Source organism: Rhipicephalus sanguineus, chromosome 6 (assembly GCF_013339695.2).
Source record: "Rhipicephalus sanguineus isolate Rsan-2018 chromosome 6, BIME_Rsan_1.4, whole genome shotgun sequence".
In the NCBI taxonomy this organism is placed as follows: Eukaryota; Metazoa; Arthropoda; class Arachnida; order Ixodida; family Ixodidae; genus Rhipicephalus; species Rhipicephalus sanguineus.
Window position 1 is genome coordinate 124,753,063 of NC_051181.1, and position 14,530 is coordinate 124,767,592.

Consider the following 14,530-nt stretch of genomic DNA (forward strand, 5'->3'; position numbering starts at 1 on the left):
AGGCCCCTTTAGCATTTTTGTTTTCCTGTGTTAGATCTATATGTTTGTTCTATAAACTGCGGCTCATCCATCAAAAAAGTGTGCGTTCGCTTTCTAAATGTTTCACTTTACTTTAACCTCCAAGATTCACTTCTTTCATCACCTATAGGACACTCTACAAGCTGTCGATAAATCGAAACGCAGCGATTTCTTTTTAAATATTCTCCTTCCCACACTCCCTCAGTTAGGGCCTCTTTCCCCGCAAATCCCCTTCTGTACAGCCACATTCGCCTGAAGGGACGCTAAACTGAAAGAATTAATCACTTTAGATATATAACTTCTACTCTGAGAACTCTAATGTCTTTAATTTCGCCATCACATGTTTATTAATAGAGGAGAAAACCCAAGGTCAAAGTATCAGTCTTAAATTTCGCGCCGAAATTACCGCGCGTGACGTCACGGATTTCAATGTGTATTTTTCGTACTTCGGCGACATTGACTGGACGAAATTTCCTGAAAAATTTGGTATGTTGTGTCTATGAATCCCTCAGAGGTCAACGTACTTCATTTTTACCGATTAGGAACTACGTATGACCTAGCAGATGCCGTCAATATCTATGACGCCACGACGTTTGGTGCGGGAATTTGGAGGTGGCGTCGCCACCCGCATTTCCATTTCGGGTGTTTTCTCGCTTACCAAGCGTCTCCTCGCGGTAAGAGGCGTGTTTTCCGTAATGCGAAATTGTAATTTACTAATACGCAAGAAATCGCTTTTTAATGTCCCTTCAAGCAAATCTCAGAGTGCACCTCTCGCCTATAGCGTATCTGTCTTTGCCGTTTTTTAGCTAACTTTCCGATTACCCTGTGCAGAATAATAGCAGATCAGTGTGTACTAGCTCAGGCCGACCTCTCCTCCTTGTGATAAATTCTTTCTCTCTCTCTCTCTCTCTTGCAGTAAGCAAATAAAAGCAAACGCGCCTTAGTGCCAGGAGAGAACACCTGTGCTCTTTCTGATGAACTGTCAAAGCCCAAGTACTGTCCTATATACACATCACTATAACAGAGACACGGGCGAGACTGAAAACGAGCGGATTAAACACGACGCAGAGTAAACATATGTCGAGACTATCGTCAGCTGCGGAGTCGACAAATGAGGTCACAGACATATAGTGGCGGGAGTCCTTTATATATATATATATATATATATATATATATACAGTAAAACCTCGGTGATACGATCACGGCTCGTACGAATTTCGGGGTGATACGAATTTGTCTGTGGTCCCGGCTAAGGCCCATTAGCCTGCAATATATTGGAGTACGGTTGTTGCGAACCAATTTGCACCCCGCGACGTTTGATACGAACGTACGCTAGCGCACAGTTACGAACAGGTGCTGCCCGCGCTGTCGCGGAAGGCCCGGCAGTCACGCGCTGGCGCGGGCATGCGGGCTGCGCGACCATCAACGCTGCGTCGTTGCCTCCAAAATAGTGCGCGCGAATCTTGGAAGCTTTTAGGCGCCTTCGCGTTTAGATTACAAATGACGTTGACGTCGCGCTTTTTTTTTTTTTTTTCGATGCGTTGACGCGTGCTCCTGTGCTCGTTGATGCAAGCCATGTCCCGCAATCAGACGTTCTATGAAACAAGACTAAAACTTGGGCTGCGGGTCCGTCATGAAGTCCCATGAAAGGTGGACGAAGACACCAAGAGCCGAAGCGGACGGCCTTGGCGAAGGTGCTTGGCGAAGGTGCTTGGCCTCTTATCTATTGTGTGCAAAGCGCTTCTTAAGTCACTTTCGCCGCAGTATTTTTGTGTTATGCAGAAAAGCGCAGTAAGATCAGGAAGGGGCTACTAGCGGTCACGGGGCACAACACATCTGGTCCATTAATTACACACGCACGCATGCACCGTATATTTACGAGTACAAGTATGATCGTTGACGTTTAAAAACTTTACTGGAAATCATTCAGAGCTGTTCATGACGTCGCTGCGGCCCTGAGAAACACTGAATCAAAACGTATGCCAACTTTCTTTTGTCGCATACTAATTTTCCATGTTTTCTTGTGATGCGAATTTCGGATGATACGAATATTTTTGGTAACCCCGCGAGATTCGTATCACCGAGGTTTTACTGTACACACGCGCGCACGCAAGGCCTCGACAGCTGGTATGGTGGCGCTGCGGCGCTAGGACAGTCAGCGCCGCGAGTAGCGGCCGCTCGCGTGATCCCGTCGTGCCACGTTGCGAACGCCGCTCTGTGTGGGCAGAGAAATGGCATTGCGGAACGAGCAGCGCGCGTGATTATGTGGATTCCGCGGAACTGAATACGTAGAAAGATATTTAAAATAAAAGCAGTCTTCTTCATGGCAGTGATCTTTACGCCGCTAATCACGTTTGCGGCGTCAGGGAGCAAACTGTGTCAGCAAAGGGGCCCTTCGAAGTCAGTTGCAAGTGTGTGAAGAGCGTCGACTAGGACGTCCGCCTTCAAATTGTCAAAGTTTTATCAAGGTCTTCTATTATTTAGATTAAATTAAAAGCATTGTGACGAAGATGCGCCTTCATCCAGCAACATCGCCAACGCTCGGCAGGCTCGGCTCGTGCTTTTTCTTCCCTCATCCATTACGCGAAGAGCTACCTTTGACTTTTCCATCCGTTCTCGCTATTCAGCAGGGCTTCTCGCTATTAATCAGTCTGCGTGTGTTAGTTGGTGTTCGGGCTAAGCAAGAGAAAAAACGTTCGTTCCTCTCGCTTTTTTTTTTTTTTTCGCTGGCTCGTTCCCTTCGGACTTTTCGATGATTTTTGCACATTTTCCCAGCTGTCTATAGAACCAATTGCACATTGTGGGAGCAAGGTGCACATGCAAGGGTGGACGCTGAAGATGGTGTAAGCTCGTCGCCGCCTTGTATATGTTTGTCAACAAGTGCGAGCACAAATCCTGCACAGACCTATCATGCGCCTGGCTCTGGCCATCGCCGCGTCCCGTTCTAGATACGAAGATGTTTAACGCTTCGTCGCAGGGTCACGCTGTCCCCTTTCCCATAGCACGCAGGAAAACGTGTCGGAAGACACAGGCAGAATGCAGAGCTTTCGAGCTTCTCTCACCATTGCGCAAGAAGTGGGCACTGCATATGCGGTTTCGGTGCCTAACAAGCTGCCTAAGACCTCCATCGGGGCTAAAAGAAGGCAGAGTTTATGACCACAACGAGGAAATACGCGCAGTAATAGCAAGGAAAGCATTAAAAAATTAAGAGCGTCTGTTTATCTCGCACGTCGCGCCGCCCTTTTCCGACGCTGTCATCGCTCGTTCTCGTGACCCTTCCATATAAATCCATATAGTTTTATTTTTGGCAGCTTAACGACAGTGTTTCTGTAGCTGTTGCGACAGCGATACACGCCAAAATACATAGTTACACACCTGTTTGACCCGCGAATTAGCTTCGTCCTTTCGAGTTGCTATGGTTCCGCCCGCACGCACCCTCTCTCAGCCGCGACTGACTAGAAACGCGCCGCGCCGCGGGCGGCGCCACTTGTTCAGTCAAAACTGCAGCGCACTAGGCCATCCTTTCCTTACATCGGAACTATAGGTTGCCTGACCTGTCAGTTTTATTTTGATCTACTGGTGCACTGCTTGACTGCTGTTCGACGTGCAGCGCGCAGGGTGTTCAGTTATGACCATAGGCCTGCGCAGAGTTCTCCATTGTGTGCGTGTGTAGGGGGAGGGGGGTCGCAAAGTTTCATCGCAGTGCCCCCGCCCCACTCCAAATTGGATGAGCCTGAGAGAAAACAAGCTTCGCATTGGACGCAAAAATAAAATGGAAGCATTGACATGCTTCTCACAGCGGTCTACCTATGGTGCCAGGCTTTCCGGCGTAAATGTATGAAGTAAAACATTCTTGAAACGCTGCCTTCTACGTAAAGAACCTGCATGGTCAAAACATTGCACACTAGACAATTACGGGACCGGTCTGACTGAGTAGAGATATATAAGGCTGACTTGCTTCCCCCTCCCCTTCTTTTTTTTTTTTTTTGCGCATGCCAATGCGCAAAAAGTTGGTTGTATTGATCGATCGTCGTGATATCGCACGCAAAACTAGACAGATGGCTTCACAGGACAAAGACCAGTACCAGCGCAAATGCATGCTTGTTCTTTTCGCGATCTTTCTGTCTTGCTTCGAGCGCTGCCGCGGTACAGTTTATAGACAACGTGACGACTTCGTGGAAAAACGTCCAGCGGTTTTCTCTGACCTATAAGCATCAGTGAGATCGCGCATGAGCTTTCACTGCAGCTACCAAGTAAGACTTTCAATGTACCCTGTAGATGCCAGCGAAGGAGCCCAGGAAGGCGCCCAGCCAGAGGTTGTCCCGGCGGAGGAGCATCGGGTAGATGCGGCTCACGTCCTGCGCAAGGCGACGTCGAGCGGCCACCAGCCGAAACAACACCCGCAGGCCACAGCCCAGCATGAAGGGGCGCAGGAAACCCTGCGTGCGGAAGACGCGTGTGATAAGGGCAACTCACACGTCACACCCGCAAAATATACAGCACCAGGAACCCGCGATCGGTGTATTCCACCGTGTAACCACGAGAATCTCTCATGAGCCAGGACAGAACACTCGCTAGCTGCATATGCTCCTTATACGTGTAGCCGCGGCCATCCTTCAAATATGAAGCACTGGCTGTCATCATATTAAGCAGATCTTACTGTACAGCTTTCCGAGGTCGCAAACGCTGACTAAATCATACATCTTAGATGATTGCATAAACATAAATCGAATCGGGATGGCCTCCAACTGTGACTGATTGTGTTGGTACAGGCCTGATTATAATCTCTAACCTATAGGCAAAAGTGAAAATTGGGCGAATGGGTGTAAGTTAACCATACTGAACTGTAGCGCAAGAAAACATGGCGCGAGAGAACAGGCACACGCATAACAGCTGCCGCGTGTACCTTTACTCCCAAAATATGTTTTCTTGCACTATATAAGGTTAAGAATTTTTTTCTGACTTAATCGACCTAACAGAGTAAAAGCAAAAGTAGTCGAATGCCGTTCTGCTGGATTGCAGCGGTGACAGCCTCTTCAGCGTGCTTTTAATCCCTCTGTACTCTCTACCCAATCAACTATACAACATTTATTATACGCGTGCAGTCTGAATCACGCTTGTCTATAGAGCGCTCGAGCGCGTGGCTGCGTCGGCAGCCACACGCTCGACCGCTCTAGACAAGCGTGTTTTTACCTTTCTACCAGCTCTCTGTACGGACTTGCCGGATCACAGCAAGTTCGTACAGTGAGTTTTATAGCACTCAGATATACAGGGTGTCCCAAACATCACGCAGCACGATTTTAAAAAGGAGGAACATCGTTACGCGAAGCACACCTAGTGCATATTGTTCCCAGGATACTGTAGTAGCCGCTACTAATTTGTTTCGTTAATGAGGTTTGGTTAATTAGCCCTAATTATGTCTCTAACTCGACAAGTACTCACCTAATCATTAATATGTCAATGAGGCATATGTAGGCATGTTCAAATGACATCTAACCGCTATTTTCAACAAGGTACTAATCGCGTGCTCGCTTTCTTTTCTTTTTCTTTTTTTTTTTGCTAATAAAGAAAGCCCGCGAAATCTGAAAAGTTACACGTGACTAGACTGCAGCGCGCATCAGGAAGCAGCGCCTTCAAACAGGACCCTGTGAGGTAGCAAGTCAAGACTACGCTCCCACCTTTTGCGGGTGGGAGCCCATGTGTTATTTTTCATATTTCGAGTGCTTTTTGTCAGCCGGAAAAAATGAGCGCTTAATTAGTACGTTGCTGACAATAGCGCAGTTAGATGTCATTTGAGCACGCCTACATACGCCTCATTGACATTTTAATGATTAGGTGAGTACATGTCGAGTTAGAAACATAATTAATACTAATTAACTAAACCTCATTAACGAAAAAATTAGTAGTGGCTACTACAGTATACTGGGAACATATTCATTAGGTGTACTTCGCGTAACGACGTTCCTCTTTTTTTAAAAATCGTGCTGCGTGATATTTGGGACACCCTGTATATCATGACTATATGAGATTTGTTCATTAATAACACAATACTACTATGAAAGAGAGTAATAATGAAAACTATAAGCAGCTCATTAAAGTTGTGTCCATTAAAAAATCCCGAAGAGCGCTCACTGCGCGTCTTTGATTGTCTGGATGCGGTCACGGTCCAAGCCCTTCGCTAATTGAGCGTGGTCGTCTATCGAGGCTGTTCGACCGATCACTCAGTTGTGCGCTTGATTCAGACTGTACAATCATAAACACGTGAGATTGTCACACGTTGTCACGTGACGCTACACTACATTGTCACGTGACATCGTTACGTGTGACATTGTTACATTGGCATTAAACACTTGACATTGTTACATATTCCCACCCATTTAGCTGTGTGATGCTTTCGCTCGTGCGAACTAGTTGCTGCTGATTGATATGGTGCTTGTGGTATTGATCTTTGCACTATAGGCTCTCGTCATGTGTAACGTTTCTCCCGGTGTGCGCTGCATATGCCCATAGGCGTGCGGACAGGGGGGGGGGGGGCAACCGCTCCCCCTAATCTGTCCCGTACATTGACCCGTCTAGTCACCTAAGAGGAAGGGGGCGCAAAATCTGCCCCATACATTGACTTAGTAGGGCGGGGGAGGGGGCGCTGCGATGAACCTTTGCCCCCCCCCCCCTGATGGGGAACCCTGCGCACGCCTATGCATATGCCGTGTACCATAACCACATTTTTTATGTATAGCGGCCGTGCCATAACCAACCTGAAAGACGTGCGCCGCGCATCCGCGCTTGTGACCGCACGACCAGTGCCTGGCGTTCAGGCCCAGAGCGGCGAGCCTCTTCTGCAGCCACGACCCTTGGTCGTCGAGCAGCCGAGACGCGTAGTCGACGAGTTGCCAGGCCTTCTCCTGGGCCTCGCTGCGAGCGGCGAGGTCCTCGGGAGGACTGTCCACCCCGGCGCGCAGGATGGGCGGGGTGGGCGAGCTGCCCGACGAGCTGGGCGTGTGCGAGCACGAACCGCCGGACGACAGCACTTCCTCGCGACCCACGATGAACTGGAAGGCCCGGCTCACGGGGTCGTTGGAGAAGCCGCTGCGCCGGATCACGTACAGGAAGAGCGCGGACGCCACGCTGAACAGAAAGACCTGCGACGACACGGACAGCAAAGGACACCGGAGTATAAGCTTGTAGTGTGCGACTTGAGCAAGACTTCCAAAGAAAGGGCGTTGCTCCAATACACACCACCTTCCACAATATAATAATCGTTGGAGTTTTACGTCCCAAAGCCACGATAAGATTATGAGGGACGCGATATGACGAGACGGGAGAACTATACGGCGTCAGCTGTAGAGGGCTCCGGAAATTTCGACCCCCATGGGGTTCTTTAACGTGCACCTAAATCTAAATACACGGGCTTCTAGCATTTTCGACTTCATTGCCTCCGCCGCGCGCGTGCGTGCGTGCGTGCGTTTGTGTTATACTGTAGTACAGTGTAAATCTATCAGAAATTAAGGTCTATTGATTACCTGCAAACATAGAAACCACACAAGAGTATGGTCCCCACTAACAGATGCCGGTCGTTCGACCATTTTTTTGCCTTCGATGCAACTTTTTATTGTTATTTGTATAACTGGTTTACTGCGTTATTCGTTGTAAGTGCTCAACTGATTTTTAATAGCATACTTATACATTTCTGTATAACTTGTGTTATGTATTGCAGTCTCTCCACACCCACCCATGTATATAACGCCGGGCAGCAGGACTTAAGGTATCTTAAATGTTATTGGCCGCGGTTTTTCGGGCTACATGCTGCTAATGATCTGACTGCGTTTATTGGCGCGAGGGCCACGCGTGGTCGAAGAACGCCATAACTAGGCGGCTTTTTGAGCTGTTCCTTGCGCAAGAGCGCAACAATGTCGTAATGACTCGCAAGGAAGCCACATCTGCTTCCGGGATGTCGCCAGAAGTGAAGTTACGAAATGGTGCCGGCACCACGGCGACCTTTTCCTCGATAGCCTCTTTCCTTACGGAGAAGACACGTCAAACGGCAAGTCAAAACCAAGAAAGGCTGTAGATTGTCTTTGTGGTCACGGACGGCACGTAAGCGCGATCGAAGATCGTTATACGCACAGGCTATCGTCCCCGCCCCCTTTAATCTCGCTCGGTCATCGCACGTCGGGACGTGAGTGACCGGGAATGCGCGGGTGACGCAAGAAGAAAACTGGTCTCCAACGCGATCACTTCGAAGGAGGTGCACAGCGCGCATTAACTAAGAGTCACGTGATGCATTCGGTAAGAAATTGCGGGTAAAACACACTGACGCACTCGGTCAAATTGATGCAGTTTCTTTATAGATATTGAACTTGCAATGATATCATTACATATACATTATTCGCCCTCCATATTCTTCCTTCATTATGGCTACTATACTTGGCTGTCCACTTTCCGGTAAGCAATTAAACGGGTGACGGCAAATGTGCATTTGAGAGACAGTCGATCTGCGGCACGCTCGGGGAAACACTTCGCAAATGCGTCTTTTTTACGCATGGAGTGACGTCAGTGTCATCCTATTATGGCCTTAGCTGATGTGTTCAGCGACAGTATGTGCAGTAACCAACTCAGGAGTTATGCGAGCTGTATATAGTTGGTTTTTTTCTGTATAAATTAAGCTATATCGATAAGGCACGTATTTGCAGCCAGATGAAAACGCGAGCAAACAGCCATCGATAGGCATATTAGAATTAATAATATCTGTTGTACATATACTCTACCGTACACATCACGTGAGCCTATGAGGAGAGTAGCAATGAAATCACTCACTCACTCACTCACTCACTCACTCACTCACTCACTCACTCACTCACTCACTCACTCACTCACTCACTCACTCACTCACTCACTCACTCACTCACTCACTCACTCACTCACTCACTCACTCACTCACCCACCCACCCACTCACTCACCCACCCACCCACCCACTCACTCACTCACTCACTCACTCACTCACTCACTCACTCACTCACTCACTCACTCACTCACTCACTCACTCACTCACTCACTCACTCACTCACTCACTCACTCACTCACTCTCGCTTTGTGCTGGAAACGTAACCTCCGAATAAATGTTCCAGCCGGCACATGGCATTGCATCCTACACACAGGCACCATTTAGATTAGAAGCATTAATAGGGCAGTAATTCGCATTTGTTGGAAAGCCAACGTAGCGTAAACTTTTGCTTGGGTGTACCATATTTATCGTAAACCCGCGTCTCGCCCAAACTCGCGCTCATCGCACAGTGTCCCACCGTTGCGAGGCGTCGAAATGTTACATCATTTCTTCCTCTTCTTGCGCAAACGCTTATTGCCTAACGGACGCCGTCGCATAGAGTCTGACCTCCCAAATAAATTACGATGACACACGCACACGAACGCTAGCAGCGACTGCGGAAAGAGAGAAAGAGAGAGAGAGAGAAAGGCGACCACTTACCTCGCCATGCTTGATCGGTCGGATATCGTTGCGAGAGACCCGCATGCGGAAGATGGTTTCCGAGGCCTGCGCAACAGCGGCACGGAAGCGTTAGGGTGATCGAGGCACTCTAGGAAGCGTGAGAATGGGTCGCCCTCTGGAGTAAACCTCGTACAGTAGTTACACGGTGAGGCTTTGTGAACACTCGCGAGGATAACTATGCAACCGCTCAAAGAGGCTGGAACAATAACGCAACTCTGTTATACCGTGGTGGTTTTTAAATAGGATGTGAGATACACACCGACAGGCCCGTAGCCAGGAATTTTTTTCGGGGGGGGGGGGGGGGGGGGTGTTGCCACTTGCTGAAAACCTTGACTATTGGAGAAAAACACCTATTTTCATGATTTATTTTTGGTAAAAACACCTACTTCACCAACATTTTATTTTTTTTTGGGGGGGGGGGGGGGGGGGGGCTGGCTACGGGCCTGCACACGGATGTACACTACAGCCGTTAGAATCCGGAACAAGGTCTGTTCTTTTATAACTTGCTTGCTGTGGAGAGCTTTAGATTATTCACCCCGGCTATTCCATTCCCCTCTACGTTCTTCAGCAAGAAAAGAAAACGGAAACAAGGAAATGCTGTTTTTTTTTATTATGAGTTAGGTCACATGCACTTTCAAGACTTTCAAGATTTACCTTTGATGTTTATCACCCCAGCTTTAATACCCGTGCGCGATTACATGTCTTTTTTTTTGTAAATTTACATCTATATTTCGATAAATTTTTCAGTTGTGAGTAAGCGTCTCCTGTTGTTTCTGTACGAGTGCCGTACATCGCTGCGCTAATAAAGTTTTCAAGATGCAAGTCATCAGCTAACTAGCCCATTTGTCAATTTTGTCATTTATGCCCACATAGTCCAACGCATCAATTGTGATAAGCACAATTTGATGCCTTTAAACTTGGCTGCATAAGCTATTACTTCGGCAAAGCTAATGCAAAGCCCGTAGTTGAGTCCTTCACTCGTTTAAAAAAAAAAAAAAGTTGCTACTTACGATGTTGCAGACGTATATGGCCAGCGCTTGCCTCCTGGAAAATAAATGGAGGAAGATCAAAGGTTAAAGGGACACTAAAGAGAAATAATGAATCGGTTTAGATTGATAAATTGTACTTTGAAAACTATAATGTCGTTAATTTCAATATCATAGCTGTGTTAATAAAGGAGAAAACGAAGTTCGAAGTTTCATTTTCAAATTTCGCGCCAAAATCTGCACGCGTGACGTCACGGATTTCAAATTGTATTTATCGTATTTTGGCGCCATTGGCTCAACAAAATTTCCTCAAACTTGGTGTGTTAACTCTATGGTCCTCTCAGAGGACAGCGTACTTCATTTTTACCGAATAGGAATTACGTAGGCCCTAGTAGGCTCCGTCAAAATATGTGACGTCACGGCGAATGGTGCGGAATCTTCAAGGTGGCGTCGCCACCCACATTTCCTTTTTTCGCGATTTCTCGCTTACTAAGCGTCTTCTCGCCGCAAGCGTGGTGTTTTCGGTATCATGAAAGAGTAGTTTACTAATACGAGAAAAATTGTTTTGCTCTTTAGTGTCCCTTTAAAAGCTGGTGTAGTACGGTAACCGCGCATCAACACAACGAAACAGTAAATAAAAATAGCGAACACCATATATATGCAGTGATAAGCACAATATTGGGCTTCTTCCACGCATAACTTAACAGGCAAAAAAAAACGGGGAAATTTGCACATTTCGCGTTAGATCTGTTTTTTGTACAGTCAGGACGCAGATTGTTATGCGTCTGAGCACGATACCGTGAACATTGGTGAAACGAGAAATCTAATACCGGCGTCACACTGTCAGTTTTGATCCCGATCGGGCCTGATCCGGATCGAATTTCTTTATCGCGATTCGCTTCTTTAACCAAGCTGCGTAAGGAAGCCAATCACTGCTGAGAAACTTGATTCCGATCGGGTTTAACTGCGATCAGTAGTGCACCGTGTGACACTGGTATAAGAAGATATAAATTTTCTTCTTTGCAATATTAAGTCAAGTAATGGAGTTCGTACACAAGAGCTACAAGGACGCAACCGTAACTTAATTTGAGCGGGTCCTAGCCCAACACAGTTGTCAATGCCGAAATTTGCGTACAAAAGTGCGGCTCACCTGCTCTTGCGTTCAAGCAGGATGGCCAGGAGGCTGGCCAGGAAGCCAGGCAGGTAGGAGGCATTCAGGAAGTTGAAGCGGCCTACCAGCTTCCTGCGTTGGACATGCGAGAACAACCATCGTGCATCAGAGCTAACAGGTGAACACGCTTGTACGTGCCCCTTCTGTTTCCCTCTGTGTACGTCGTTTCACGCTGCACTACAGAGAGGGAGAGAGAGAAGGGCAAAGGAAAAGCAGGGAGGTTAACCAGGTTGCGCCCGGTTTGTTACCCTACACTTGGGAAGGGGAGGAAAAGGATAGAGAAAGGAATAATGAAAGATAGGATAACTAATACGCTTGCACGCTGTTAGGAATGGGGTTTTCGTGACGAACGAAAGCCGAGAGGCTGGCGAGCCGATGTAGCCGAAGATCGGACTTATCGCTGAGGAGCAGAGCAAGGAGGCCAAACGTTTAGAAAACAGTAACAACGTTTATAGCAGGTATAGCAGGTTATAGCAGGACAAAGCCTGCCAGCACGACCAAGTCGGCTGGGGCGTCTCTTCTAACAACGAACCAGGCCGGTCTTAAATAAGGTCCCAGTCCATTGTGATGTGACCCTCCTTTAGGCCGCAGGTGTTGACACTCCTTTTAGGATGTTGACGTCCGTTTAGGTAGCAGGTGTTGACGCTCTTTAGGATGTTGACGCTCCTTTTAGGATGTTGAGCAGCCTTTCCATAGCTGGGTAGCTTGGAAGAACTAGGAAGAACGACTGGCGTCAGTTGACGGGGCCGGCTGGGCGAAGACGCCGTTTTCCCGGATTGCAGACAAAGCATGCAGGGGTTAATCCCTGCTTCCAGGCAGCAGGTGCTGGCTTTTTTTCTTGGACGCAGGGCAGACGCTGACCGCGATGCCGTGAACTTCCAACGAAGTGCACGTGTTTATTCGTTTCCCCATTCGGTCAGGTGCTCTGGCACAACAGCACCCCCGCCACAAGACAATGCATCCAGAGTTCGAGCTGTCAAACGCAGCTCGGACGATGCGATGATTGTCAACTGTGAGTGACCAGGAGTGACCTCCACGGCACAGCAGCAGTTTACTGGAACTGCCAAGAAGCAACACAAAGCCAAACCACTCTGGCCAAAGCAAGTGCCCTCCAAATGCTGATCAAATCGCCAGACCAGCATAAAAGAACATAACATTTCCTGGAGGTTACGCTAAGCTAAAATTAAAACATCACGAGCAACGTATCTCAGGAAGAATACCAAAGTGAGGACGTGCCTCTAGCTAAGTGTCAGTACGTGACACTGCTAAAATCAATCAGAATTTCCTCGCGAGCGATTCTCAATGGTGACATCGGCAGATTGGTGACAATCGAAGTTGCTGGGGAAGACTCAATTTTGCCCCAAAACTACAAACACTTCACTAAGTGCTCCCTAAATCGTGCGCCTTGGCACCACTCGCAAGTGTTCTGAATGCTTATCAACAAACATTTCAAGATGAACAACACTAGCCTTTCGCTAAAACGCTTTCCCTCATTGCACTCGGCAAATGAGTATTACATAAAGAAAACAAAGCGCTTCAAACTAAATACGAAGTAAAACTGAAAATCAAACTCACGCGTTTAACACAAAACGAAATAAACTGAAAATCAAACTCACGCGTTTAACACAAATCAAGGAGAAACTAAAATTACACTGACGCGCATACTAACACGTACTGCAAAAGAAATCAGTAGTACGTTGAACAGAGGCTTTTATCATTTGGCCTTCGTCTCTGTAACTACTACGAACAGCTCTCCTCTACTCGAGTGCTAACAGTTATGTTTCTAAACACTAAAACAAACAAATAACCAAACAAACATCTCAATTTCTGCTACAATGAGGAGGAAAGTGACAAATTACAAAATTTCACTCCTCAATTCGTTAGTACACATTAACACACTAACTTCTTTCAAGAGGTCAATTCGTTAGTAAACATTAACACACTAAGTTCTTTCAAGATGTCAATCCATCTTTATGCTGCGGTTATCCCAGGGTGTCTCCAAACGCACCCTTTTAGACGAGCTCTGGGGAGCCGCGCATTCCACACTTTTCGAGGGGTCCGATCTCGACAAAGGGACAGGAAATAAACCCGTCCGACACACTTAGTAGCGGCTACCTTTGTACCGTGGTCGCCGAACTCAGACAAACCGGCATACCAGCGGTTTGTCAGATGCGCTTATGGTGGGGAAGCGTTACAAAGAACACACCAGAAAGGACACGGGACACAGTTTAACAGAACGAGTGCAAAACTGAACGAGTTTAACAGAACGAGCGCCCGTTCTGTTAAACTGTGTCCTGTGTTCTTTGTAGGGTGTTCTTTGTAACGTTTCCCTTCCATAGCCGCATCGCAAATCCAAGGTGCTACCTAACCTTCTATATAGCCCAAGTTTCGATCCTACGACACCTTCTTACCAGCCACGGCATGCCATTGCTGTAGCAATATTGATCGCATTTAACCAAAATCTGTTTACATTGAAGCAGTCAAGCGATTTGATTGATTGATTGATTGATTGATTGATTGATTGATTGATTGATTGATTGATTGATTTACGCCCCAAAATGATGCCAGAAGGCGTGCTAGTCGAGGAGTTCCAGACCAACTTTAACCACCTGCGGTTTTTGTCATAATCAATTCTCTTAAGTACAATATAGGTTCCGTCTAACATTTTTTATTTGCCCCTTTGTGGAATAGCAGGGCTAGAGACCACGCTCCTGATTTAAGTCTCCCTGTATTCATTATTAGACCACCTTCTTTTCTTTCTTTCTCTCTTATGTAGTTTACAGTGCCTTGATGTTCTCGGTAAAACGAGCTGGTTGTCCACCGGACCCGCGGTGGTGCTGCTGACAAAGCCC

The 14,530-nt window shown here is 47.3% G+C and overlaps 1 protein-coding gene across 1 annotated transcript in view; it reads right to left on the reverse strand.

The window, feature by feature from the left end:
* The window catches only part of LOC119396349 (transmembrane protein 135), a 57,994-nt gene that overhangs the window by 7,440 nt on the left and 36,024 nt on the right, over positions 1–14,530 (reverse strand). Inside the window, exons 3-7 of the mRNA XM_037663534.2 lie at positions 11,658–11,750; positions 10,532–10,565; positions 9,501–9,566; positions 6,774–7,157; positions 4,290–4,457 (exon numbers count right to left, since the gene is read on the reverse strand). Of these exons, the coding sequence (XP_037519462.1) occupies positions 4,290–4,457; positions 6,774–7,157; positions 9,501–9,566; positions 10,532–10,565; positions 11,658–11,750 (745 nt within the window). The remainder of the gene's footprint in view (positions 1–4,289; positions 4,458–6,773; positions 7,158–9,500; positions 9,567–10,531; positions 10,566–11,657; positions 11,751–14,530) is intronic.